This window comes from Panthera leo, chromosome D4 (assembly GCF_018350215.1).
Source record: "Panthera leo isolate Ple1 chromosome D4, P.leo_Ple1_pat1.1, whole genome shotgun sequence".
In the NCBI taxonomy this organism is placed as follows: Eukaryota; Metazoa; Chordata; class Mammalia; order Carnivora; family Felidae; genus Panthera; species Panthera leo.
The window spans coordinates 73,094,067-73,119,061 of record NC_056691.1 but is presented as its reverse complement, the minus strand read 5'-3'; the positions used below and the strand labels follow the sequence as shown (position 1 = coordinate 73,119,061).

Sequence of the window (24,995 nt, the reverse complement as noted above, 5' to 3'; positions counted from 1 at the left end):
AGTGTCTGATTGTTGGTTTTGGCCCAGGTCATATCTCAGTTCTTGAGTTTCAGCCCTGCATTGGGCTTTGCGCTGACAGTGTGGAGCCTGCTTGGGATTCTCTTTGTCCCTCCTGCGCTCTCTCTCTCAGAATAAACTTTAAAAAACTGTTTAAGAAACGGACGATACATTATCTGCTTATCTACACCTTGGCTAAATCAGGCCTAACCAGAGATGGTTTCAGTAACTCTACCAGGTTAGTCAAAGAAACACTTACATAAGACACAGAGAGGGTGGAAACTGAAGAAAGAGAAGTCCCCAACAACTGATGTTGACTTAGGTCTGTGGCAAGAAGACGAAGCAAAACCCAGACCAAGACTGGGACTGGGATTTTTGCGCTTCTAAAGTTTTCTCCTTTCCAACACTCACCCCCAGAATATCCCAGCTCTTCTGCACCTCACTTGCATCGAGAGGGGAATTCTCTAAAGATGTATGCCTCAGTCCAGCAATGAGCACTCCGTAAAGGTGCACAGTGCTTAAAACCTGATAAGGTTCTTGCTCACCCATCAGCTTGCTAACTCCTGAACCAAGAGAGGAGGAGGGATCCAGCCCCAGTCTGCCTGCCCTTTACTCTGTGTGACCTAGGACTAGTCATCCAAGGGTTTATTACTCCGTTTCCCTATTGCAAATTCTGGGATTATGAGGGGACTGGGATTGAATTCGATGACCTCTGAGGTCTAAAAGCTTCTTGACCAAGCCGGCACATGGAATTAGTGGACAAATAGCCCGTTGAATAAACAGTGAGGTCGGCCACAGGGCACAAGCGATAGGGACGTCAAGCCCGTTTTATAGACGGGGAAAGTGAGGCACCGAACACCCTGCCCCAAGGTCACTCTCCCTATGTCACTGTGGGGCCTGACCGAAAGCGCAGTTCTCCAGTCTGCCAGTCTCGGGCCCTTTCTCCTTTCACAGAGCGGATTAGAGTCGCATGGAGGGTCCTTGTCCCGGAGGCGAAAGGACTGTTCCTGTGCCAAAGGTGGGAGAGGGCGGGGGGGGGGGGCGGGGGAGTTGCTTACCTTCCAGATCCAGTCTTGCCACCGGCACCTCCCTCTTGGAACCTTAACCCGTCACCAATCGCACGACTCTTCGGAAGCCCCCTCCACTTATGCCCGGCTCGACGTGTCCACGACAGCCACCGAGGCCGCGGATTCCTGCCCCTGCCCCGCCCCCTGCCTCGTTGGCCAATCCCTGCGCAGGATTTTGGAGCTCCCGCGGATTTCACCGCCTCTGCAGGCTGGAGAAGCTTTACGTCACTGGCGCGCGTGCCTGCGAGGCCCTCCCATTTGCCTTTCCCCCACCTTCTCCAGACCTTAGGCCCCTCCCGGCCGATCAACCGTGCGAGAGTTCGTCCTGCCGGAAAGCAGCACGCCGCCGCGGCATTTCACGACGTCAGCGGGGAAAGGCCCCGAAAACCTTCCGACTTCCCCCCTTGCGGCTGGGTGAAAGGCACCGCGATGTTCGGTGCGGGAGACGAAGACGACACCGACTTCCTCTCGCCTAGCGGCGGGTGAGTGACTGAGAAGCGTGGGACCGAGGGCGTGGCTGAGAGAACCGGGCAAATGGTTGGAGGGGTCGCTCTCAGACTTCTTCCCTACTTCCGGGTCCAGACCCCTGCCACATTCCGGTGCTCTACAGGTTTCAGAATCCCGGCAGAGTTCGAAACTGCGCTGTATCTGTCCACCTCGATTCTGGAACCGGCATGTCCCCTGGCACTCAGTATGGCCCTAGGGTTCGCCTTTTGCTTTGTGGGTCAGTTTCTCCTTCTGTGAAATGGATTACTGATGAGAACATCTGCCTCAGGGTTTTTATAGGAGTCAGTTGAGGTCGATATGACACTTTCTGTTCCCCGGGGACAAGGCAGTGACACTTCAGAATTGGCCCTTCTGGGTCAGCTGCAGCATCCTTCAAGGCCTAGCTCAGATGGCACCTTTTGGTCCTTTCGCGACAGACCCAAGCAGAATGCATTGCTTTCTCTTCCTTATTCCCACAGCTAGGCTGATTACCTCCATCCTTGCAACACCGAACCTATTAGATTATGAACCCTGACGGAACAGGGACTGCTTAGGTCGTTCATCTATGTCTAGAGCTCAGCGCTGTACTTAGTGTGTGCTCCGTCAGTGCCTGTTGAATGAATGATAGTTGTGAAATTGCACTCTAAAGCTTAAAACCAGTATAAGAGACAGCGGTTGCTATTCCCTGTCCCCAGTCATTGTGTCTGTTAGCCTGGGGCACAAGTCTTCACGTGGCAGGATTTTGTCTGTTCTGATAATCAGTTTAGCCTTTTCCCTCAGGTTGTGTCAGTAGACCACTTGACCTTTGAAAGTGAGCTGCCAGTCCTGATCCTTGAAGAGCCTTTTTTGAACACATGTTTAACAAATTTAAGAATGTACAGAGAATGATGAATACATCAACATACACCCCTCATCTTACTGACTACTAACAGATTAAGCTTCTGTGCCTGCTCTCAAGATGCTTCTACTCCTGTTGGAGAGTTCAGTACAAGAATGACCATAAAATGACTCTGGCTGTCTTGGTCTTCCATAGGATCTTTTGACTTACTCTGTGACTGAATTTGTATTACCTACTCTTAAGTCCTTTCTTCACACCTCACCACCCCATTCCACCCTTGCTTTCACTTTGAATGGCCCACATCCACTGAGTTCCACTTTGGGTTCTTTCAGTTACTCAGTTATTTTAAGAGTTAAGCAATGCTTTGAGGGGCGCCTAGGTGGCTCAGTTGGTTAAGCGTCCAAGTTCGGCTCATGTTATGATCTCATGGTCCGTGAGTTCAAGCCCTGCATCAGGCTCTGCTGACAGCTAGGATCCTGGAACTTGCTTCAGAATCTGTTTCTCCCTCCGTGCCCCTTCCCTGCTCACGCTCTGTCCATCTCTCTCTCTTTCTCTCAAAATAAATAAACATTAAAAAAAAAAAAAAGAGTTAAGCAATGCTTTGGTTCCTTTTTCCCTATTCTACCTAAAACACTAAAATTTCTACATAGTCCAGCCAGTTGCTGTTGACATAGTCAGCTTTTTGATTTAGGCCTAACTCACCTATTTAAAACAAACAAAAAAAAACCCATTAGATGAGCTAGCAATTAGATCCAGTTAAAAAATAACAAGATGAACCCAATTTAAAAGAGCAAAAGATTTGAATAGATATTTCTCCAAAGAAGATGTACAAATTGACAATAAGTATGTAAGAAGATGCTCAACATCATTAGTTATTAGGGAAATGCAAATCAAAATCACAACAAGATACCACTAAGACAATAATGGGCCGGTAAGCATGTAGGGAAATAAGAACTAAATATGGGGAGAACTTACTTTGCATGGTAGTGAGTTACTGTAAATATGGCCATGCAAGCTGAAACTGTACAAAGCAAGCTTAATAATCAATGGGAAAGATTATAATTGTTTCACAGCCCTTAAAATTTTTGGTTGAAACAAACTGTTGGTACATTGAGATTTAGTGTTTTATTTCTTTTTAAAAAAAACTTATCAAGAGAAAAAGTCAAGTGCTTGACTTCTCTTTGTATAACTTATGATATGGAGTGAGCATTTTTTCTGTTTTGGGAAGTTGTCATATTTCTAAGTTTGGATCAGCTTCTGATATTTTATCCTTTGTGTTTTCAATGTTGTAAAATACTTGTAAGAGTTCCTTTAATGTGAAGTTTTTGCCTTGTCATTTATTCTAGGACATTTGTCATAACCACTTATTTATATTGATGTTTGCCTTCATTAAATTCCTCCGACTCTATATCTAGAGTCTCTCAAACAGCAGTGGTGTCAATTCCTCAGTTTACATTTCTTCTATAACTTCATTTATATATGACCCAAATTCACTTCCAGCATTATCATGTTAGTTTCTGTGCTGCACTTTTATCTTTGTTGGCCAATTCCCTCTTTTGAGTATCTATTTTTGTAAAATGTCGCATAAGTTTATCACTGGGAGACAAGACAGCACAAGCACATGCTTTGCTCTTTGTCTCTTGAACTGGAAAACAGGTGTGCAATATCCAGTCACCAACAGACTGAAAGAAATGACACTCTTGGTCACTGATCATACGTGTGTCTGTCGTGTAGTGATCTGTGGACTGAAGAGCTAGCTGCAAAGTTTGCACTTTATGCATTTACTTACAGTTAATACACCTTTATAAGTGAAATTTGCACTGTGCTGTTGAGGGACGAGTATTAGTTTAATTAAGACATACTAACTGAAGATGCTGCATGTAGGAACTGTGTAAGCTGAGGGCTTCTTGTAGTAGAGCAGCAACTTCCATAAAGCAAAACTACAAGATATAAAAGGACAAATAGACACATTAATAAAGAAGACTGTAACAAACATCTCCCAAACCTAGAATAAGTGGATAAAAAAACTAGTAAGGATATATTTTTTAAAAGAGGGAAAGAGCCTTTTGAATCAGTATTTAAAAAAAGTTTCTTTTTAATATTTATTTTTTAAAATTTTATTATTTTTTTAAATGCTTATTTATTTTTGAAGGAGAGAGAGACAGGGTGTGAGTGGGGGAGGGGCAGAGAGCGAGGGAGACACAGAATGTGAAGCAGGCTCCAGGCTCCGAGCTGTCAGCACAGAGCCCGACGTGGCGCTCGAACCCATGAGCTGTGAGATCATGACCTGAGCCGAAGTCGGACGCTCAACCGACTGAGCCACCCAGGCGCCCTTAAGATTTAATTTTTAAGTAATCTTTACACCCAAAATGGGGCTCAAACTCCTAACCCCGAGATCAAGAGTCACATGCTCTACCAACTGAGCCAGCCAGGTGCCCCTATAAGAGATACTTTAAATTCACATTCTTCACTAGGTGAAAATATTGGGGAGAAGTCTATAAACGAATGTTAGAGCTCCCAACTTTTATGCAGTGAGCAGTCTGCTACTGACTGAAAAGGACAGGATAAAAACAGTCATGTGCTCTTTGCCAGATTGCTGGCCGGAGATAGTTCTTGGTGGCTCAGCTGTGCTGCTTTTCTGAGTAGGCCCATCAAGGACATGAAACATTTTAGTTCTGGGCATTTATCTATGCTCTTAAACGTAGACAGCAGCTAACTGAATGATAAAAGACTTAGTAAACAAAGTTGTGCGTATAACTTATTTTTATTCCCAGTAATAACCAGAAAAAACAAATCAAATTTAAGATTGAGAATATCGTAAGTTTTCCCAGCAGTCTCTGATTTATCTATTCCTTCTTTGTTTTTTCCTGAGGAAGTAGAACATATGACAGTGGGTATTGCAGTTGCTTTCCACTTCCTCTTATAACTGTAGTTTGCTGTAAATATACTTGCTTATTAATTTTCATGTATTTTGACTTGCCTTGATTCCATTTAGGATATTCAGGCCTGGTAGAAGCGGGAGCATTAGTGTCTTGGATGGCTGTCAAGATGATTGATAATCCGTGTTCCAGTTTCCAGGCCTCTTCAAACCCATGCTTAACCTAGAAGTAGTAATCAGGAAGCTTGCCTTTTTTTTTTTTTTTTTTTTTTTTTTGGCTCTTTTCCTACCATGGTGACTTTGAAATGAAGAAATGTGTGAGTGTCTGCTTAAGTGTATGGTACTTCACTTCATCCAATACAGATAGGAATAAGGCACAATTCTTGCCCCTAGGAAACTCCCAGTTTAGTAGTGGAATAAAACCAATCCAGTAATAATAATCACAAAGCATTTTTAAGAGGCCAGTTATGTAAATACTTGTTTTTATGTAATACATGTTTTAGACTATATAAAAGGTATATGTAGGCAAATCTGATTAGCATAGTAATGAGAAGCCACCAGTGTAGAGGTAGAAAAAAGAGAAATCTAGGGGCACCTGGGTGGCTCCATTGGTTGAGCATCCAACGTCGGCTCAGGTCATGATCTTGCGGTTTGTGAGTTTGAGCTCCACATTGAACTCTGTGCTGACAGCTCAGAGCCTGGAGCCTGCTTCAGAGTCTGTGGCTCCTCTCTCTCTGCCCCTCCCCTGCTCGTACTCTCTCAAAAATAAATAAACATTAAAAAAATGCATAAAAAAAGGTAAATATGGAACTTGATTATCAGAAAGTATTTTAGGTTCTGTAAAGGATACAGAAAAGTCTAGATTCTAATGTTGATTCTGCCCCCAGTGAGGAGTGTAACTTTAGACAAATCACTTCTCATCTTTGGTTCTCCATACCCTAGTCTATTAAATATTAGGCTTGCCCTAGGTGATCTTTGAGACCTTTTCCAGTTCTATATTTTTGTATTTATGCTAATAGCGTTTTATAGTTACAGGTCAGTTTGTGCCCTGATTGAGCATGCTTTCTCCCTTACAGGGGTATCTGAGTTCAAATTACATTTTAAATATATATATATATTTTAAGTTTATTTATTTATTCTTGAGAGAGAAAGGTGGGGGAAGGGCAGAGAGGAAGAGAGAACCCCAAGCAGGTTCCATGCTAACAGCGCAGAGCCTGACATGGGACTTGAACCCACGAACCCTGAGATCATAACCGAAATGAAGAGTCAGACACTTAACTGACAGACACCCTCAAGCAACATTTTTAGGTAACAGGAAATATGCACATGTGTCTAAAATACATACTCTATGCCAGGTACCATACTAAGTATAAATATACATTATCATATTTACTTCTCCCCACCGATCAATTAGGTGGTTTTTACTATTATACCCATTTTACACATGGAAAATTAAGGGTCAGAGAGGTGAGTTGCCCAGGATCACATAACTATAAAGTGAAAGAGCCTGGATTTGAAATCAGGCAATCAGATTTCTACTAGACTGCCATGTGCCCATTATGATTATTGTAAAAGTAGGTGTTTGATGCCATAGTTCATAAAAGAAATACTTTAACAGGGGCGCCTGGGTGGCTTGGTCGGTTAAGCGTCCGACTTCGGCTCAGGTCATGATCTCACGGTCCGTGAGTTTGAGCCCCGCATCAGGCTCTGTGCTGACAGCTCAGAGCCTGGAGCCTGTTTCAGATTCTGTGTCTCCCTCTCTCTCTGCTCCTCCCCTGTTCATGCTCTGTCTCTCTCTGTCTCAAAAATAAAAATAAACATTAAAAAAAAAATTAAAAAAAAAAAAAAGAAATACTTTAACAACAAAAAAATCCCTTTTTATTAAAATATATTAATATAGTATAACTGCTGTGTGTTACTGTTTTTGATGAGAAAAGAAAAGGAGTATGAAACTAAGGCTAGATAAAGACTTTGGCAACTAAATGCATTGGCTAACATTTATTTTTAAAACGTAATTAGTGCCATGATGACTTCCCATAATTATAAACATAGACTCAAGTCCAGAGTTAGCAAGCCCATTCTTGCTACCAAAGAGAAATGTGTACATTTGAGAATACTTTAGAAGTAGAAAAATAATAATTTACAAGAAACTTATGCCCCTAAGTCTATATAGAGTTTATCTAAGAAAATTAATAGAAAATAGAATGGATTTGAAAGATAATTGGGTTGACCTGGCTTTTGGATTGGTTTTGCAGTCATCAAGGCTGGCCTTTAGAGCATCTATGGAAACATAGTTTACATGACATTTCTGTCTTTCCCTTGAGAAAAACATACCTGCAAAATTAAAACGGCAAATCCAATACCCATACCCATACCAAAGATAACAAGGACATTCTTTTCTTGTCACTTATTTGTGCATAAACTCTTCTATGTTAACTAGGTTCTAAGTTTTGTAAATTTTTCACTGTGTTAAAGGCATTGCCCAAATCTCCCAGAATCTTATTCTTTTAGGGAATCTTCCCAGACTGTCTCCATAAAAGGAGAAATCTTGGTTTCCTTTTAATTTTATTAACATTTGTTGATGTCTTATTTAGGCCAGTACTGCTCTTTATGCTTGAAATCTCATTTAAACCTCTTAGTCCTTTAAAGTAGGCATTGTTGGTCCCATTTACAGGAAACTTATAGTACACTATCTTGAAAGAACAGGGTAGTAGTTGCAGATTATATTAAATTTATTTTGCAAAATGTTAGTATGTATTAAACTTTAAAATTATTGAGGGAAAAGACCCAAAAAAGTTGTGTAGTTTCAATATATTTTTTAAGGTTTTGTGTGTGTGTGTGTGTGTGTGTGTGTGTGTGTGCTTTTTAAATTTTTTTTGTTTTTTGTTTTTTTGTGTTTTTTTGTTTTTTTGTTTTTTTGGGTTTTTTTTGTAATCTCTATACTCAACAATGTGGGCTCGAACTCAACCCCAGATTGAGTCATACGCTCTACCAACTGAGCCAGCCAGGCACCCCTCAATATTCACATTACCTAAACCAAAGATGCCTTTGGAGAAAAGGAGCTCAGAGCTAGACTAGACTTTGAGTTCATTTATTGAGCCTGTTACATACCAGACCCTAGGCAAAATATTCAGTCAAGTGGTGATTACAATAAATTGTCAATTATCATGTTATATAATTACTGATTGATAACTTATATTAATCTATGTGGAGTATAACTCCATACAACAGCTGCCTGATATATATCTCATATTATAGTTTGCAATTATTCATTATGTAATGCCAATTTCTTTGTTAGAGTATATAAGCTCCTTGAAAATAGAACCAAGTTTTGCTCATCAATATATACTCAGCATTTAGCACAGTGTCTGATACATCTTTCTTGAATGAAGGAAGAAGACTCCTATGGGAGTTCCTAAGAAGGTCATCTAACTTAGATGAGATTTGAGATTAGGGGCAGCTTCCAGGGGAAAGAAGGAAGAGGAAGAATGTTTTAAGCAGAGGGAACTGCATATCCAAAGCTAGGGATTAGAAAGAGCTTGCCTTATTTGAGAAACGAAAAGTTCTGTGTAGCACACAGTTGGAGATGAGAAGTGGTCAGATAGGAAGCTGGGAAAGTATGGAGAGGTGAGGTCTTGAAGGGCTTTATAAAGCCATCTTGTGGAGTTTGGATTTTTATCTTGGTAATGTTGAGGTGTTATTGAGGGTTTTAAGTAGGGAAGAGACTTGGTCAAGTTTAGTTTTTAGAAAGAAAACTGTGAATGCAGTGGGGAGAATGGATAAGAAGCAGATAAGACCAGGGCAAGGAGGTGAGTCAAGAGGCTATTGGAGTAATTTAAGCTAGATGGATATGATGGTGACCTGAACCAGGCAAGTGGCAGTAAGAATGGGAAGTGCAAGGGTTCAAAAAGTACTGAGCAAGTAAAATCAAATGGACTCAGGGGTTGGTCATGAACACCAGGGGGTAAAAGGCAGGGATGATGCCCAGATTTCAGTTTTGGCCGTGTATGTTTGCAGAAGAGTTAACACAGGGGATGTGACAACATCATCCTTAGAAAGTCCTGTTTACAAGGTTGGCTCTTGGCTGGCATCTGGGAACTTAATTGGTAAACAGTTCCACACACTGATACAAGCTTCCCATAAATGATGAAGTGACTTACTGTGCCTAAAGTGTTTATGCAAACAGTATGGTTTGTACTGCACCTTGCCTTCTTTCTAGGAGTGTAGAATTTTGGTTCAGGGGCGCCTAAGTGGCTCAGTCAGTTGAGAGTCCTAACTCTTGATTTCGGCTCAGGTCATGATCCCAGGGTCGTGGGATCGAACCCCCCCCCCCCCAAGGGAGTCTGCTTAAGATTTTCTCTTTCTCTCACCCTCTCCTCTCTCCCCCACTCACACACTTGGTTGCTTTCTCTCTCTCTCTCTCTCTCTCTCTCTCTCTCTCTCTCTCTCGGAAAAAAAAAGGTTGGGCAAAAGAGGAAGAGTTCAAGGAGCTAAACAAGAAGCCAAAGACATGGGAAGATGAGAAGGATCCCATGAGCATTTCTTGATGTCTTACTTGGACCAGTTCCTCCTCCCACCCCTGCAAATATCCCCCCAGAAGTCAAGGGAAGAGTTTGTTTGAAGAAGAACAAATTAGTTGACAGTGTAAAAAGGCAGCATGAAGACCAAATAAGATAATGACTGATAAGCTGTGTTTAGTAACAAAGAGGTTGTTGGTGACCTTAGCAAAAGCAGTTTCCTTGGAATGGTTGGGGCATAGGATTCATTGCAAGGGATGGTAAAAGAATGGTTCTGCCTATTAGGTGAAATGGTAGGACCATGTTTGTTTGATGGAGTAAGTATGGAGTACAGTTTTATTTCAGTGTAATAAATTAGTAAAAGGTAGGAAACTATGACTTGCTAAAGGCAAGAATTTATGGTTTGAAGAGACCACAGAGAGCATCTAGACCAATCACCGCAATTTACATACAGAGAAACTGAGGTCCAAAAAGAAGAAATGCCTTGATCAAAGTCCTGAGGACAGGCAAGGTCAGCTGATGCTGTTCAGATCAGAAATACAATCTTGATTTTGAAGACACTTAGCTGTCACTTCCAGTATTGAATGGCGGGATATACAATCAAGGAGGTATTCGTTCAAAGTTGGAGGTGAGCAGCTTTCATAATAATTCCGGGTTTGAGATATGTCAAATGAAATGTCATTTTCATTTTCTACTAACAGTGCCAGATTGGCCTCTCTTTTTGGCCTGGATCAGGCATCTGCTGGCCACGGAAATGAATTCTTCCAGTACACAGCCCCAAAGCAGCCTAAGAAAGGCCAGGGAACAGCAGCAACAGGTAAGTTATGAGGTTACGATTGGCCCCTAACAGGTTAGTTGGAAGGATGAACAGCCTTCCAAAAGTGACATGCCTCAATCAGTCTGGCCAAGCTCACCGCCAGCGGTGCATTCTCTCTCTAAGCTCTGAGATCGAATTCCAGCAGCTGGACAGAGTGTGTCCTTTGTCGGAAGTTAATGGAGGGAGGTCTCAGGCAAACTCTTTTACCTCCTGTGAACAGCACTCTCTAAAACTGCCTGAGGCACTCTAAGTAGGCACTGTCCAATGTTTTGGCGAAAAGGAAGAGCTGCTTTTCACTTCTTTTACCTGGATAGGTTAGATGTATCCTGACAGTGAATTTTTCCCAATTAGACAGTGATGCTCAGTGCTATATCCCCTGTACCCTTCATTGTGATGGAGATGCATTGAATGAACATTTGTTGAATGAAAGGAGAGAAAAGGGCAACTAATATTTCTAAAATGCCTGCTATGTGTCTGGTCTCAGATGCTTTACATAGATTGCCTTGTTTAATTATCTCAACAGTGCTGTGAAATAGGTAAGACTACCCCGAGTTTAGAGGCTCAGAGAGGTTTAGGGACTCCATCAAGGTCCTACAGCAGTAAGTGACATAATTGAAATTTGAACCCTAACCTGATTCACTCCAAAGCTCTTCCTCTATATTTTGCTTTCTTTGTGTAAGAACCTGAAGAGGAATGAAGGACCAATAGAAATAACCCTAAGCAGAACAGATGGTAAGGGACATTAAATTAAGTGTTTCCTGAATGAAGATGAAAGTATTGAGTGCCTTTTACATACCAGGCACAATGCTGGCCCTGAGGATGTTGGTGGGGTATTGAGGGTTTCGAAGAATTGCAACGGATATCATATGGCCCATAAGCCTAAATTATTTACTGTTTGGCCCTGTACAGAAAATGTTTGCTGACCTCTGCTCTAAATCTTACCTGTCACTTTTAGCATCTTTGGTGTAGATTTCTGGTCCTGTTCTCCAAGCCATCACCTGGCCAGATTTCTAGTAGGCTATGCCTCTACATTTCTTCTGGCATATCTCTTCATCAGCAGTGTGATTCTGACTCAATTTAAAGTGGTTGAGTTAATGGATGTGGATTAAAATAAACAACCCCAGTCCCCACCCAATGAGGTAACTTGATTTTGTTTTAATCAGAAAACAACAACTATGAGCTAATTACACTTTTAAAGGGAAATTATAGAGGCATTTCAGCTTAAAAATTACCTACACAGTAATGTAAAAACATTACATTTTGTATCTTATGTAAAAACATCAGATACAAAAGACAAACCTATGGATAACATTTACAACAACACCCGTTGAAAAGGTATCTTCATGAATATCCCAAAATATAAGCAGGTCTGGACAAGCCACAAGGCTGTGTAGTATCAGCATTTGCGTGGGAGCATACAGGGTAGTGGTGGGATATCTCCATCAGAAAATGGGAGAACCCCAAGTAGCCACCAAATGTTCTTGGAAAATATGGCAGGCCAAGCTGAAACTGGAAGGCGTTTTGCCCACTCTAATTGTGGCTAAGTACAAGGGGTTGATAACGGGGACTGGAAGAGCTAGAGTAGTCTCACTCCTATGAGCTATTTTTTTTTTTTTTTTTTTTTTTTTTTCTTTTTAAAAGTAGGCTCCATGCCCAGCATGGGGCTTGAACTCATGACCCTGAGATCAAGAGTCACAGTCTCTACCAACTGAGCCAGCCAGGTGCCCTGCTCCTATGAACTTTTGAAACTCACCCCCTAGCGTGGCCTTCCAGGACAGGCCCCCACACTGAAAAGAACCTTCTGGGAGTGGAATTAAAATTGAAGAAGATAGGGATATATTAGAAGTGAAGAAGAGAAGATCCAAATAAAAGTAGGGATGGGGTGGGGCGCCTGGGTGGCTCAGTTGGTTAAGTGGTCACATTGGGCTCAGATCATGATCTCACAGTTTATGAATTCAAGCCCTGCATCAGACTCAGTCCTGACAGCTCAGAGCCTGGAGCCTGCTTCAGATTCTGTGTCTTCTCCCTGCTCCTTCCCTACTCGTGCTCTGTCTCTCTCTCTCTTGTTCAAAAATAAATAACCCCCCCAAAAAAAAATTAGAAAAAAAAAAAAAGTAGGGATGAGGCACCTGGGTGACTCAGTTGGTTGAGCCTTCTACTCTTGATTTCAACTCAGGTCATGTCCCAGGGTTGTGAGATTGAGCCCTGAGTCAGGCTCCACACTGAGCATGGAGCCTGCTTGAGATTTTCTGTCTGTCTCTCTCCCCATCTCCCTCTCCCTCTCTTTCTCCCCCCTCCCCCTTCCCCTCCCCCTCCCTCTCCTTCTCTGCCCCTCTCCCCACTTGTGCTCTCTCTCTCAAATTAAAAAATAATATGGCACAAAAACAGACACTCAGATCAATGGAACAGAATAGAGAACCCAGAAATGGACCCACAAATGTATGGCCAACTAATCTTTGGCAAAGAAGAAAAGAATATCCAATGGAATAAAGACAGTCTTTTCAGCAAGTGGTGCTGGGAAAATTGGACAGCGACTTGCAGAAGAATGCCTGGACCACTTTCTTACACATACACAAAAATAAACTCAAAATGGATGAAAGACCTAAATGTAACGCAGGAAGCCATCAAAATCCTCGAGGAGAAAGCAGGCAAAAACCTCTTTGACCTTGGCCACGGCAACTTCTTACTCAACACGTCTCCAGAGGCAAGGGAAACAAAAGCAAAAATGAACTATTGGGACCTCATCAAAATAAAAAGCTTCTGCATAGCGAAGGAAACAATCAGCACAACTAAAAGGCAACCAATGGAATGGGAGAAGATATCTGCAAACGACATATTAGATAAAGGGTTAGTATCCAAAATCTATAAAGAACTTATCAAACCCGACACGCAAAAAACAAATAATCCAGTGAAGAAATGGGCAAAAGACATGAATAGACACTTCTCCAAAGAAGACATCCAGATGGCCAACCGACACATGAAAAAATGCTCCACATCACTCATCATCAGGGAAATACAAATCAAAACCACAAAGAGATACCTGTCAGGATGGCTAACATTAACAATTCAGGCAACAACAGATGTTGGCAAGGATGTGGAGAAAAAGGATCTCTTTTGCATTGTTGGTGGGAATGCAAGCTGGTGCAACCTCTCTGGAAAACAGTATGGAGGTTCCCCAAAAAACTAAAAATAGGACTACCCTTCAGCCCAGCAATTGCACTACTAGGTATTTATCCAAGGGATACAGGTATGCTGTTTTGAAGGGACACATGCACCCCGATGTTTATAGCAGCACTATCAACAATAGCCAAAGTAAGGAAAGAGCCCAAATGTCCATTGATGGATGAATGGATAAAGAAAATGTGTGTGTGTATATATATATATATGTGTGTGTGTGTGTGTGTGTGTGTGTGTGTGTGTGTATACACACACACATACACAATGGAGTATTATTCGGCAATCAAAAAGAATGAAATCTTGCCATTTACAACTACGTGGATGGAACTGGAGGGTATTATGCTAAGTGACATTAGTCAGAGAAAGACAAAAATCATATGACTTCGCTCATATGAGGACTTTAAGAGACAAAACAGATGAACATAAGGGAAGGGAAACAAAAATATAAAAACAGAGAGGGGGACAAAACAGAAGAGACTCATAAATATGGAGAACAAACTGAGGGTTTCTGGAGGGGTTGTGGGAGGGGGGATGGGCTAAACGGGTAAGGGGCACTAAGGAATCTACTGAAATCATTGTTGCACTATATGCTAACTAATTTGGTTATAAATTAAAATAATAAAATTAAAAAAAATTTAAAAATAATAAATAAAAATAAAAGTAGGGATAGAAATAGAATCAGGAAGTCTCAGGAGGGAGCCACCATATTTTTTAACTCTGCAAAAGCAACAGAAGAGGGAGCTCTATGAAGTTAGGAAAGCCACTTGAACCCTATCTCCTTCTAAAAATTGAGAAAAGCAGATTTCACGTTAAAATGAGCAGTAGGAACTTAGCAGAATCCAACTCCATGTAAAATTATAAGAACAAAGAGAGCAAGAAACAGAATAATATCCCTACAGTGAGAGCTGTAGAGATTCTGTGAGAATGTTTCTCAAAAACTACCACCACCTGTTTAACATTAAGAAAGTAATGTAAGACAGAAATGAGAATTAGAAAATCTCAGAAGTAAGTGACAAGACTCAGGCAAGAATTAGAGACGTAAGAATTATTTCAGAAACGAAGGCTAAACGAGCAGGAACACAAGAATGAATACAAAGAGCAGATCATGCCTGAAGAAACAGAAGGTTAACAGAAGGGCATTTTTAAACAATAAGAAATTTGAGAGATAAAAATGTTCCAAAAGAAAGTGTGATAAATATTAAAGATGGCAAAGAAGATCCAATACGTAGAGTGTGTGTGTGTGTGTGTGTGTGTGTGTGTGTGTGTACACAGGAAGGAAAAAAAGGGGGGAAAGAACAGACTTTAAAAACTATAGTTCAAGAAAACTTTACTCAAAAAAAAAAAAAAAAAAAAAAGATTTGAAAGCACATATTAAAAGTCCTTGTCAGTGGGGAATTCAAGAATCTGCAGTACTGATTTCAGAGAGAAGGAAGTGCTGAGCCAATAAGATCCCACGATTGTGAGCACCTGACTTACCTTCTAGCAGCTCCGTGAACAACCTTCCCTTTCCAGGGCATTAGACAACCAGAAGAGTATCGTGGGAGAAGCTGAACTAAGCTTCTATCCTGAAGGAGGATGCTAGGCTGACCTTGGGCAGACAGTAATTTTTCTCAGCATTTCACACTTGTCCTAATAACCTGCCTCTGACCTTAGTTACTTTTTTTCTTACAGCTTATCAAGAGAAAAATATTATTGTAGTGTTACATACAACTGGACAGTAGTGGTTGAATTAACAACTATGTTGTAGGTTTTTACAAAATAATAAGGAAAACATGAATAACAGGACAGTAAGCAAACAACGTAAGTGGCAATTCATCTAAACAAAACAAATGACCATTACAAATCTATAGAAAATATTCCATCTCTGCTTCATTGTAATCAATAAATGCAAATGAAAACAACAATGACCTGGTATCTCCCTTTTTCTATTGCCCAGCTTCGTTGGTAAAGATTTAAAGAAACAGCCCCCTCTTGTTAGCAGGGGTGCAAAGCTGGCATATTCGCACTGCTGGTAGGGGTGTAAACTGATGCAGTAAGATATTTGGGCAGGACGTAACAAACCTTTAAATGTTTTACACTTCTTCACTCCATAATTCCAGTTGTAAGAATTTGTTCTAAGAAAGTAATTAGTGGTACATACAAAAATGTGTTTTCAGGATGATCACCATAGCATTATTTATAATAGAGGAAAATTAGAAACAGTCCAAAGAAATGTCAAATGATAAGACATTGAATAGGTTCTGGTAGAGTCATAACATAGTATTTTATGTAACCACCAAAAAGTATTTTTAGGATTATTTTATCTTTGTTTTGGAGAATGCTTTAAAAGAAATACTAATACTAAGTAAGAAAAGGAGATTGTCAAATTGGAGTATTAATTTTGTTTAAAAAAATATAGAAAGAAAGCTGTCTTGAAAAAGGAACTAGGAATAAATACATCAAATTATGAACTTTTATTTTTAACTGGTGAGACTACAGGTCATTTTTATCTTCTTTATCCATTTGCCAAGTTTTGCATATTACAGAGTACATGCACTCTATAATCAGAAAAAAAGATGTGTCAATATTGTTAAAAAACAAAATTCAACTGAATAAATTTTAAAGATCTTCCTGACTTTATTCAGTGATTCATAAAATTGGGCAGCCTCCAATCTAGCAGATAGAAAGGAGCTCTGAGGAGTTGAAGGAAAAGGACTCACAGAGAGAAGGAAGTAGGAACGAGGAAGTTACAGGAGGCAAAAAAGCAAGATCGCTATTGCAGGATTACTTTCCTTTAGTGGGTGGCAGGGGTCTATTATGCAGATTGTCTGACTTGTGCTGAGCTGGGAATTCCTGATTAACTGGTTTAAGATTCTGTTTCAGGGAGAGCCAAAACTATGAGTTAGTCTCCGTTTGGTGCCCTGGGGCTTTAGCATAAGTGACTCCATTTTAAACTTGTCATCTTTTTAACAATACAAAAAGAAAGAAAGAAATCAAGCAAGGATACTTTTGAAAGTAAGTTCTTGGTTTCTTGCCTTTACCAGTGTTCTCCCCACATTCATGTGGTGAGTGTAAATATGCAATTTTCTCTTAATATACTGTTTTATTTAAAAAAATTTTTTTTAATGTTTATTTTTGAGAGACCGAGCGTGAGCAGAGGAGGGGCAGAGAAAGAGTGAGACACAGAATCTGAAGCAGGCTTCAGGCTCTGACCTGTCAGCACAGAGTCCAACGCGGGGCTTGAACTCACAAACTATGTGATCATGACCTGAGCTGAGGTCAGATGCTTAACCAACTGAGTCACCCAGGCACCCCTAAATATACTGTTTTAAAACACTAATGTGACCCTGTACCCTGCAAAAGTTAAGTAATGGATATGACCTGAGTATCATCATAAATTTTCTACCCCAAAATAAGGGCAGGAGAAATAACTTTATTTATGTTTATTATAGCTGGCCAAATATTGGAGAAAAGGAAGTAGATGGGATAGGACCTTGCTGTGTTTGGAGTGGAGGCAGAGTCCTGGATTCTAGTCCTAGGCTTGCTGCTATCATTGTGTAAGACACTGGGGTGCTTAGAGCCTCAGTGTCCTCATCCCCAGATGAGGTCATAGGGTTGTTTTGCAGATCAGATAAGGCTAATGGTCATGAAAGCACTGTACCACTTAACTGTAAAATGTAAACAAGAATTTTGAAGCCGCTTTAGTGGTTAAAATCAGTTTCATCAAAGACATGAATGACATCTTTTGTTTTTTTCTTCGTCTTCAGGAAATCCGGCAACACCAAAACCAGCACCCAGTACAACAGGCACTTCCACCGTATTGGTTGCAACTGCAGTCCATGCGTATCGATAGTAAGTAGCTGAGAAGGAGTGCTCTCTGGCGGTGGGGTTAGGTGCCCATCTTTTCTCAATAAGCCTCTGTTCATTGTGAAATAAACTGCAGTTAGGCTGCACAGTCCTTCCACAGGCGAAGTATCAGTAATGCTTTTGAACATTTCAGTTCGAGAATTCGGTATGGAAAACCCTGAAAAGCCGTTATCTTGTATACCTTGTGTACTAGGAAGTGCTTGTACCCTCAACAACTGCCTTCTTAAGTGCTGAAAGAAAGCCACTTCACTGAGATATTATGAATAGATATTTAGAGAGTAAAGAAGTTGTAGAAGAGCTTTAAATTACAAACTGCTCACCTGTGTTGTCTTCTTGAGACTGAATGACTAGATTCCCCACTTCTACATGGCAGAAGAGAAAGCTGAGTTTAAAGAATTATTAGTAATACCTGTTATTTTTCTTGCTTCTCTAGCACAAACGGTCAGTATGTAAAGCAGGGCAAGTTTGGTGCTGCAGTCCTGGGGAACCACACAGCCAGAGAGGTGAGAACTCTTGTGTGTTTTCAGGTGTCCCAGATCATACTGTTGAGCTGGTTTGTACCTACGCTTGCCCAGTGTCTCACGTATCAGAGGATTGGAATGATTGTTTGTTTGTATTGAATGTGAATTTTTAATACAAGGTACATAGTAATAGTTATAGTCCTGTCTTGCTTACTATTGTGCATTAAAACAAAGCAACCATTCAGTCTTTTAAGTTTGACCTTTGTGTTATGGAACTAGCTTAAGACTTTGGAGAGTTTTAGAGTAAACCATTTACTAAGGACAATCCTTTGTTAGGTAATGAACAACACTTAGTGTTCTACTTAGAGCATTCTGTCTTTACACCTGAATTAATGACTGGTGTTTATCCTTTGAAAGTTTGACAATGAGTTGGGTAGTTGATCACACAGAATACTATTGGTTTGGATCAAAAAGAAGATATGGCTAGCAGCCCCGAGACTTGATTTCCTTGTGTGGGTTGTCTCTAGCTTCAAGTTCTGCTCCAGAACATTTTAAACGTTGGTGAGAGCAGCCCAAGAAATTATGGAATTTCAGAGGTCCAGTGAACTAAGGGCCATGCTCCTGAGACACTCAGAGACCTAGATAAGATGGCCTGTTCAGGTAACTAATGTAATAGACAACACTCATTTGTATTAAAAACAAACAAAAAAGCCTAACTGGAAATTTGGAAACACACATAAAAATTGTGGGACTAGAATAATGAACCCCCCGAAACCCATTACTAGGTTCTAACAGTTATTAATCTTGTTCCATCGTTTTCTTTTTTTTAATGTTTATTTATTTATCTTGAGAGAGAGAAAGAGCGCATGCTAGGACGGGGCACAGGGAGAGAGAGAATACCAAGCAGTCTCCATGGACAGTGTCACAACCATGAGATCATGACCTGAGCAGAAACCAAGAGTCAGACACTCAACTGACTGAGCCACTCAGGCTCCCCTCTTCTTAGTTCATCTTAATTCCAGCCTGTCTTCCTTCTTCTTAGTCTTATTTTGACTACATCTCCAGCATACAATTTTACCTGTAAATACTTTAGTATATATCCCAAGATCTTTTTCCTAACATAGCCATTATTCAATTATCACCTAAAAAAACCCACAATAATTTTTTGATCTCATTCACTACCAGCTAGTGTTCAGATTTACCTGATTCTCTCTCTCTCTCTTTTTTTTTTTTAGTTTGTTTTAATCAGGATCTAATAAGGTCCATACATTGCAGTTGGCTACCATGTCCCTTAAATCTTTCATTCTCTCATCCAGAGGTACATAGTGTCTAATTATCCCTAATTTTGTTATGTAGTAGCCATCCATGATTATTATCCAGATGTATTAATTCATTAGGAGTTGCCATTGGATTTTAAAAATCTGGTATTGAGACTCCACCAGCCTTCAGCCCCGATAAGATGCAGTAGGTTATGGCAAGCAGCAATTCCCACTGCAACAATTGTAAAAAAAGCAGGTAAATTGCAAAAATTATATTTTAAAATTCACTGGAGAGCTCTAGAAAAGACGTGGACTAGAGGAACTAAAATTTCAAAGAGGGAAAAGCCGATGAGCCAAGTATTTCCTTCTCTTGGTTCTTTTGCTGATGTGCCTAGGGGTGGACCAAGCATCAGGTATGGCCCAATCAGAGAGACCTCTTGGGGGAAAGAGATACTGGCAGAAGCTAGAGGAGCTCCAAACACAAGATTAGTTTTTCCCCATGGGACATTTGCAGAATTCTGGGGTGGCGTGGAAGTCCAGAGGCTGTGCCAGAAAGGCAGAGGGAAACTTCTGTCATCTTGTGGTGCATAGGAGATAAAGTCCTACTGTAGGGGGAGTACCTGTAATAAGCAGCAAGCAACAACTTTCATCTCAATACATTTGCTAGATTTTGAACTTAAGGGGGAGGAGAACCCAGCTCAGAATGTCTGATGGGCAGAACTTTCAGGACCAAGGAGTCAGAGACCTTCTAGGTTCTTAATCAAAAGTCAGGGAAGATAATGCTTGAGATAGAGACAACCCAGAAGTAGATCAACTCTTGATAAATCTATGAATCTTCCCTAACCAGTTCAGCCTATAATTGGGTTGGATTGAGGTGATCAGCCCCTCACTCTATCTGCCTAACATAGGATAAGAAAGTACTTTCTGGTACCAGATTGTATGTGAGCCCCCAAGTTCTTCCCTCCCCTCTGGAATTGAATTGTAATTATTTGCGTAACTATGATTTTGTGTGTATGTGTGTGTGGGGGGGTGGTAAATATAAATGAAACAAAATATTTTCAGGAGCACCTGGGTGGCTCAGTCTCAGTTAAGTGTCTGACCCTTGGTTTTGGCTCAGGTCATGAACTCACAGTTTGTGGGTTCCAACCCCGTGTCGGGCTCTGTGCTGAGAGTGTGGAGTCTGCTTGGAATTCTCTCTCTCTCTCTCTCTCTCTCTCTCTCTCTCTCTCTGTCTGCCCCTCCCCTGCTCGCTCTGTCTCTCTCTCTGTGAAAATAAATAAAATTATAAAAATTAAAAAAGAGAGAAAATATTTGCCATTTTAACCATTTTTAAGTGCACAGTTCAATAGCATTAAGTACATTCATGATACTGAGCAGTGTTCACCACTGTCTGTTTCCACTTTTTCATTACTCCAAACAAAAAACTCTGTCACCTTTAAACAAACTTCCCATTCTCCCTTCCCATATCCCCTGGTAATCTTTAATCTTTTCCTTTTTTTAATACTTATTTATTTTAAGAGAGAGGGAGGAAGAGGGAGGGGCAGAGAGAGAGAGAGAGAGAGAGAGAATCCCAAGCATGCTCTGTGCTGTCAGTGCAGAGCCTGACGGGCTTGATCTCACAAACTGTGAGATCATGACCTAAGCTTAAACCAAGAGTCGGACACTTAACTGAGCCAACCTGGCATCCCTCTAATTTACATTGTCTCTATGAATTTGTCTATTCTAGATATTTCATATAAGCGGAATCATACAATATTTGTCATTTGTCCTTTTATGTCTGGCTTATTTCAATTAGTGTAATGTTCTCAAGATTTATCCATGTTGTAGCATGTTATCAGAATTTCATGCCTTTTCAGGGCTGGATAATATTCTGTTGTATGTAGGTAACACATTTTGTTTATCCATTCATCAGTTGATCGACATTTTTGGTAGTTTCTCCCTTTCAACTGTCGTGAATAATAGTACAGTACACATTGGTGATTATCTATTTTCAGCTCTTTGGGGGATGCGCTAAAGGTGAAATTGCTGTGTCTTATGGTGATTCTGTTTAGCTTTTTGAGGAGCTGCCAGACTGTTTCCACAGCAACTGTACTGTTTTACATTTTCATAAGCAGTATGTGAGGGTTCCAAATTCTCTAATACCTTGCCACTATTTCATTATTTTTCCTTTTTTAAAAATGGCCATTCTAGTTGGTGTGAAGTGGTACTTTTTTGTGGTTTTAATTTGCATCTCCCTAATGACTAATGATGTGGAGCATCTTTCTATGCACCTGTTGACCATTTGTAGATCTCTTGTCACCCCTCATACCAATGGAAACACCGACAAAATAAAGGCATTGCTAATTACAGTAAAAGAATAAGGCCAAAATGAGAAGCAATTAAAATGGATATAATTTAAAATCGAAGCTTTCAGCAGTCAACTGAGTTTTGAGTTTTATGCCTCTTTGAAGCACAGCCCCTGACATCTTACTGCTGATTTTGTATTGCCTTTTAACTTCCATTCTCTTTTTTTTTCTGCCTATCTTTACTTGAATACAGTATAGGATTCTTCTTTATATCAGTCAACAACAGCCAGTTACTGTTGCCAGGATTCATCTGAACTTTGAGCTCATGGTAAGACTTCCCATGTTGGAATCATTAGCTCCTTTGGGAAGGGTTTATAGGAGAGATTGGTCTGTGCGTACCTGGTAGGAATTAGATCTACTATTTCAGCCCCTGGACGTCTGTGTGGATGTCTTAACAGAGCCTGTCAAAAAAGTCTCTTGCCTGCCTTCTGGGAAATGGACCAAGGGTGGTTGGTGGAGGGCAGGAGGGAAGAAGAAAGTTCCCTATCTCTCTTTGGGTCCACTTCAGTCAAGGCCCTTCTCAATGAGTTTAGGCAGTCAGATGATGCACTGTGCTACCTGTGGTTGGGTTATCCTAGTATCTCTCCTTTCCCCAGGTTCGGCCCAATAACTATAGCACCTTTTATGATGACCAGAGACAAAACTGGTCCATCATGTTTGAGTCGGAAAAGGCTGCTGTGGAGTTCAATAAACAGGTAAATACCATCTTATTCTTATTGTGAAAAGCCAAACACTAGTTTGGATTTCTCTTGATTTATGGAAAACTTATAACCTGCTATGTGTTGTTAGTGACAAGCATAAAAAAAAACAAACCACTAAATTTGTCACTTGAGCTTGTTGTGGCTCAGATAAATAATAGGAATGTTTATTGAAATTGCTTGAAAATGTGACTTTCAGAGCAAAAAGGCTTAATGCAAACTTCTTTCAAACATTTTTCACTTTATAAATTATTTTAAGGGATAAATAAAACTATCTTTCAAAAATAGTGTTTCAAAAGAACTTTTATAATGTTATATGATCCTTGTAGAAAATTTAGAAAAGCATTTTTTAAAAAATCACTTGAAATCTTAGTGCCCGAAGGAACCACTATTAATGTTAGATTTCTTTTTTTCTTAAAAAAAAAATTATTTATGTATTTATTTATAAGGTTTTTTAACATTTTAATTTCTTTTTTAGAGAGTGCAAGTGGGAAGGGGCAGAGAGAGAGGCAGACACAGAATCCGAAGCAGGCTCTCAGCTGTCAGCTGACATGAGCCTGATGTGGGGCTCAAAACCATGAACTGTGAGATCATGACCTGAGCTGAAGTCAGATGCTTAACTGACTGAGCCACCCAGGCGCCCCTTATTTATTTATTTTTAAGTTTATTTATTTATTTTGAGAGAGAGAGCGTGAGGGAGGGAAGGACAGGGAGAGAGGGAATCCCAAGCAGTTTCTGCACTGCCAGCACGGAGCCCAATGCGGGGCTCAAACTCACGAACCATGAGATCATGACCTGAGCTGAAACTAAGTCAGAAGCTTAACAGACTGAGCCACCCAGGCCCCTGTTTCCCTTTTTCTATGGGTAATATATGTAAATGGGCATACTCCTTTAAGAGTTCAATATTTTGCTTATTTTTTTTAACAATGTATAATGCGTTTTTCCCCACCTCATGAAAAATTATTTGGAAATATTGTTGAAAGCTGCATAGTATGAATGTTCTTGAATTTATTTAACCATTCCCTTACTTTTAGACATTTAGGTTGTTTTCAGTCTGATATGATACTGTAGCAAGCATTGTTGTATATAAGTCTGTGTCTTCTTTTTTTTTTCCTGATTATTTACTTGCGCTAGATTTCTAGATGTGGAAGATTGTGTCAAAGAGTCCAAATATTTTTTGGTTCTATACACAATTTGGCATACTGCTTTTCAGAGAGATTATAATATTTCACATTCATATCTGTTCTCTCACTATACCTTTGCCAACATTTAGAATCACCTTTTTCTTTTAGTCTGGTTTGCTTGGTAAAAAATGATGTCTCATTGTAATTGATTGCAATTATGAAATCTTGTTTTTTAACTCTATTTATTTATTTTGAGAGAGAGAGAGAGACTGAGTGAGCAGGGAGGGGCAGAGGGAGAGAGAGAGAATCCCAAGCAGGCTCAGCACTAACAGTGCAGAGCCTGATACAAGACTCAAACTCACCAATCATGAGATTATGACCTGAGCCAAGATCAAAAGTCGGATGCTTAATTGACTGAGCCACCCAGGTACCCCATAAAACCTTTCTTTTAAGAAAATGAGTAGCAAATTTTTCATGTGTATCATGTTTAAAAATGACCATAATTATTCATGAAGATGTGTCTGACTCTTTTGTCTAAGATTTGTGCTAAGATAATATGACTAAATCTGTAAGTAGCGAAGATGCAAATTCTGGGAATGCAGCATGATTTTGTAAATGGCCTTTTTTCTAGTTTGTCTTTAGAAATGCCTTTTGAAAGTGTTGTAGAAGCTCTCCTTTCTTTCATAGGTTCCTAAACACTGAAATAGTAAAATCATCAGAGTAATGCTAGCTAATGCTTTTTGTGTACTTACTATTCTTTGCCAGGCACTGTGCCGAGTGCTGTGTTTGTATTAACTACAGATACTCCAGACACAACTACAGATAGTAACTACAGATACGAATACTGTATTTGTATTAACTAAGTTGTATAACTTAACTGCAGAGTTTTTATCTCCATTTTACAAAATAACCTGTATGAAATAAGGTTCACAGAAGTTAAGTTATTTGGCTGAGGCCATAAGTTAATAAGTGGCAGTTGCCCAGATCTGTACCCAGACAGTCTGACTCCAAAGCCTTACTCTTAAGCACTTCGATTCCTGGCAGGATTACTGACTTCAGAGTGGTTTATTCCTAAACACGTAATCAGTTTTGTTAGTGGACAGCACTGTTTAGAAAAGAGCATTAACGATAATATTTCCTGAGCTCGAACTAAGTTTATGCTGCTTTGATTTCGTCTCACAGGTGTGCATTGCCAAGTGCAATAGCACCCCCTCCCTAGATGCAGTGCTCTGCCAGGACCTCGTTGTAGTGGAGGGCCCTGCTGTAGAAGTTGGAGATTCTTTGGAAGTGGCCTATACCAGCTGGCTCTTTCAGAATCATGTGCTGGGCCAGGTAAGGAAAGGTAGCCTGCAAGTGCTTTTGTAACTGAAATAGCATGAGGGCTCTTCATATGTAAAGCATTACTGCTGTGAGTTGCTGCTCTTGGCAAATAGAAATCTTTCAGGGACCCTGCTCTGACTGCTTTTGGTGTATAGTCATGAAATG

The 24,995-nt window shown here is 40.3% G+C and overlaps 2 protein-coding genes across 7 annotated transcripts in view; one reads left to right on the top strand and one right to left on the bottom strand.

The window, feature by feature from the left end:
• SLC31A1 (solute carrier family 31 member 1) overlaps positions 1–1,420 on the bottom strand; it is a gene marked incomplete at its 5' end in the record, with an annotated part of 41,000 nt that extends 39,580 nt beyond the window's left edge. Inside the window, one exon of the mRNA XM_042912105.1 lies at positions 1,056–1,420. Coding sequence (XP_042768039.1) covers positions 1,056–1,420 — 365 coding nt within the window. The remainder of the gene's footprint in view (positions 1–1,055) is intronic.
• Positions 1,364–24,995, top strand: part of FKBP15 (FKBP prolyl isomerase family member 15) — a 57,055-nt gene continuing 33,423 nt past the window's right edge. For 3 of the 6 annotated variants that reach the window (XM_042913883.1, XM_042913882.1, XM_042913881.1), the window contains exons 1-7: positions 1,365–1,546; positions 10,485–10,600; positions 17,524–17,608; positions 18,057–18,126; positions 21,882–21,956; positions 22,285–22,383; positions 24,693–24,842. In XM_042913883.1, the coding sequence (XP_042769817.1) occupies positions 1,494–1,546; positions 10,485–10,600; positions 17,524–17,608; positions 18,057–18,126; positions 21,882–21,956; positions 22,285–22,383; positions 24,693–24,842 (648 nt within the window). In that variant the 5' untranslated portion in view covers positions 1,365–1,493. Of the gene's footprint in view, positions 1,547–10,484; positions 10,601–17,523; positions 17,609–18,056; positions 18,127–21,881; positions 21,957–22,284; positions 22,384–24,692; positions 24,843–24,995 lie in introns of those variants that run through there. The other 3 variants (XM_042913884.1, XM_042913886.1, XM_042913885.1) reach the window with 2 other exon arrangements.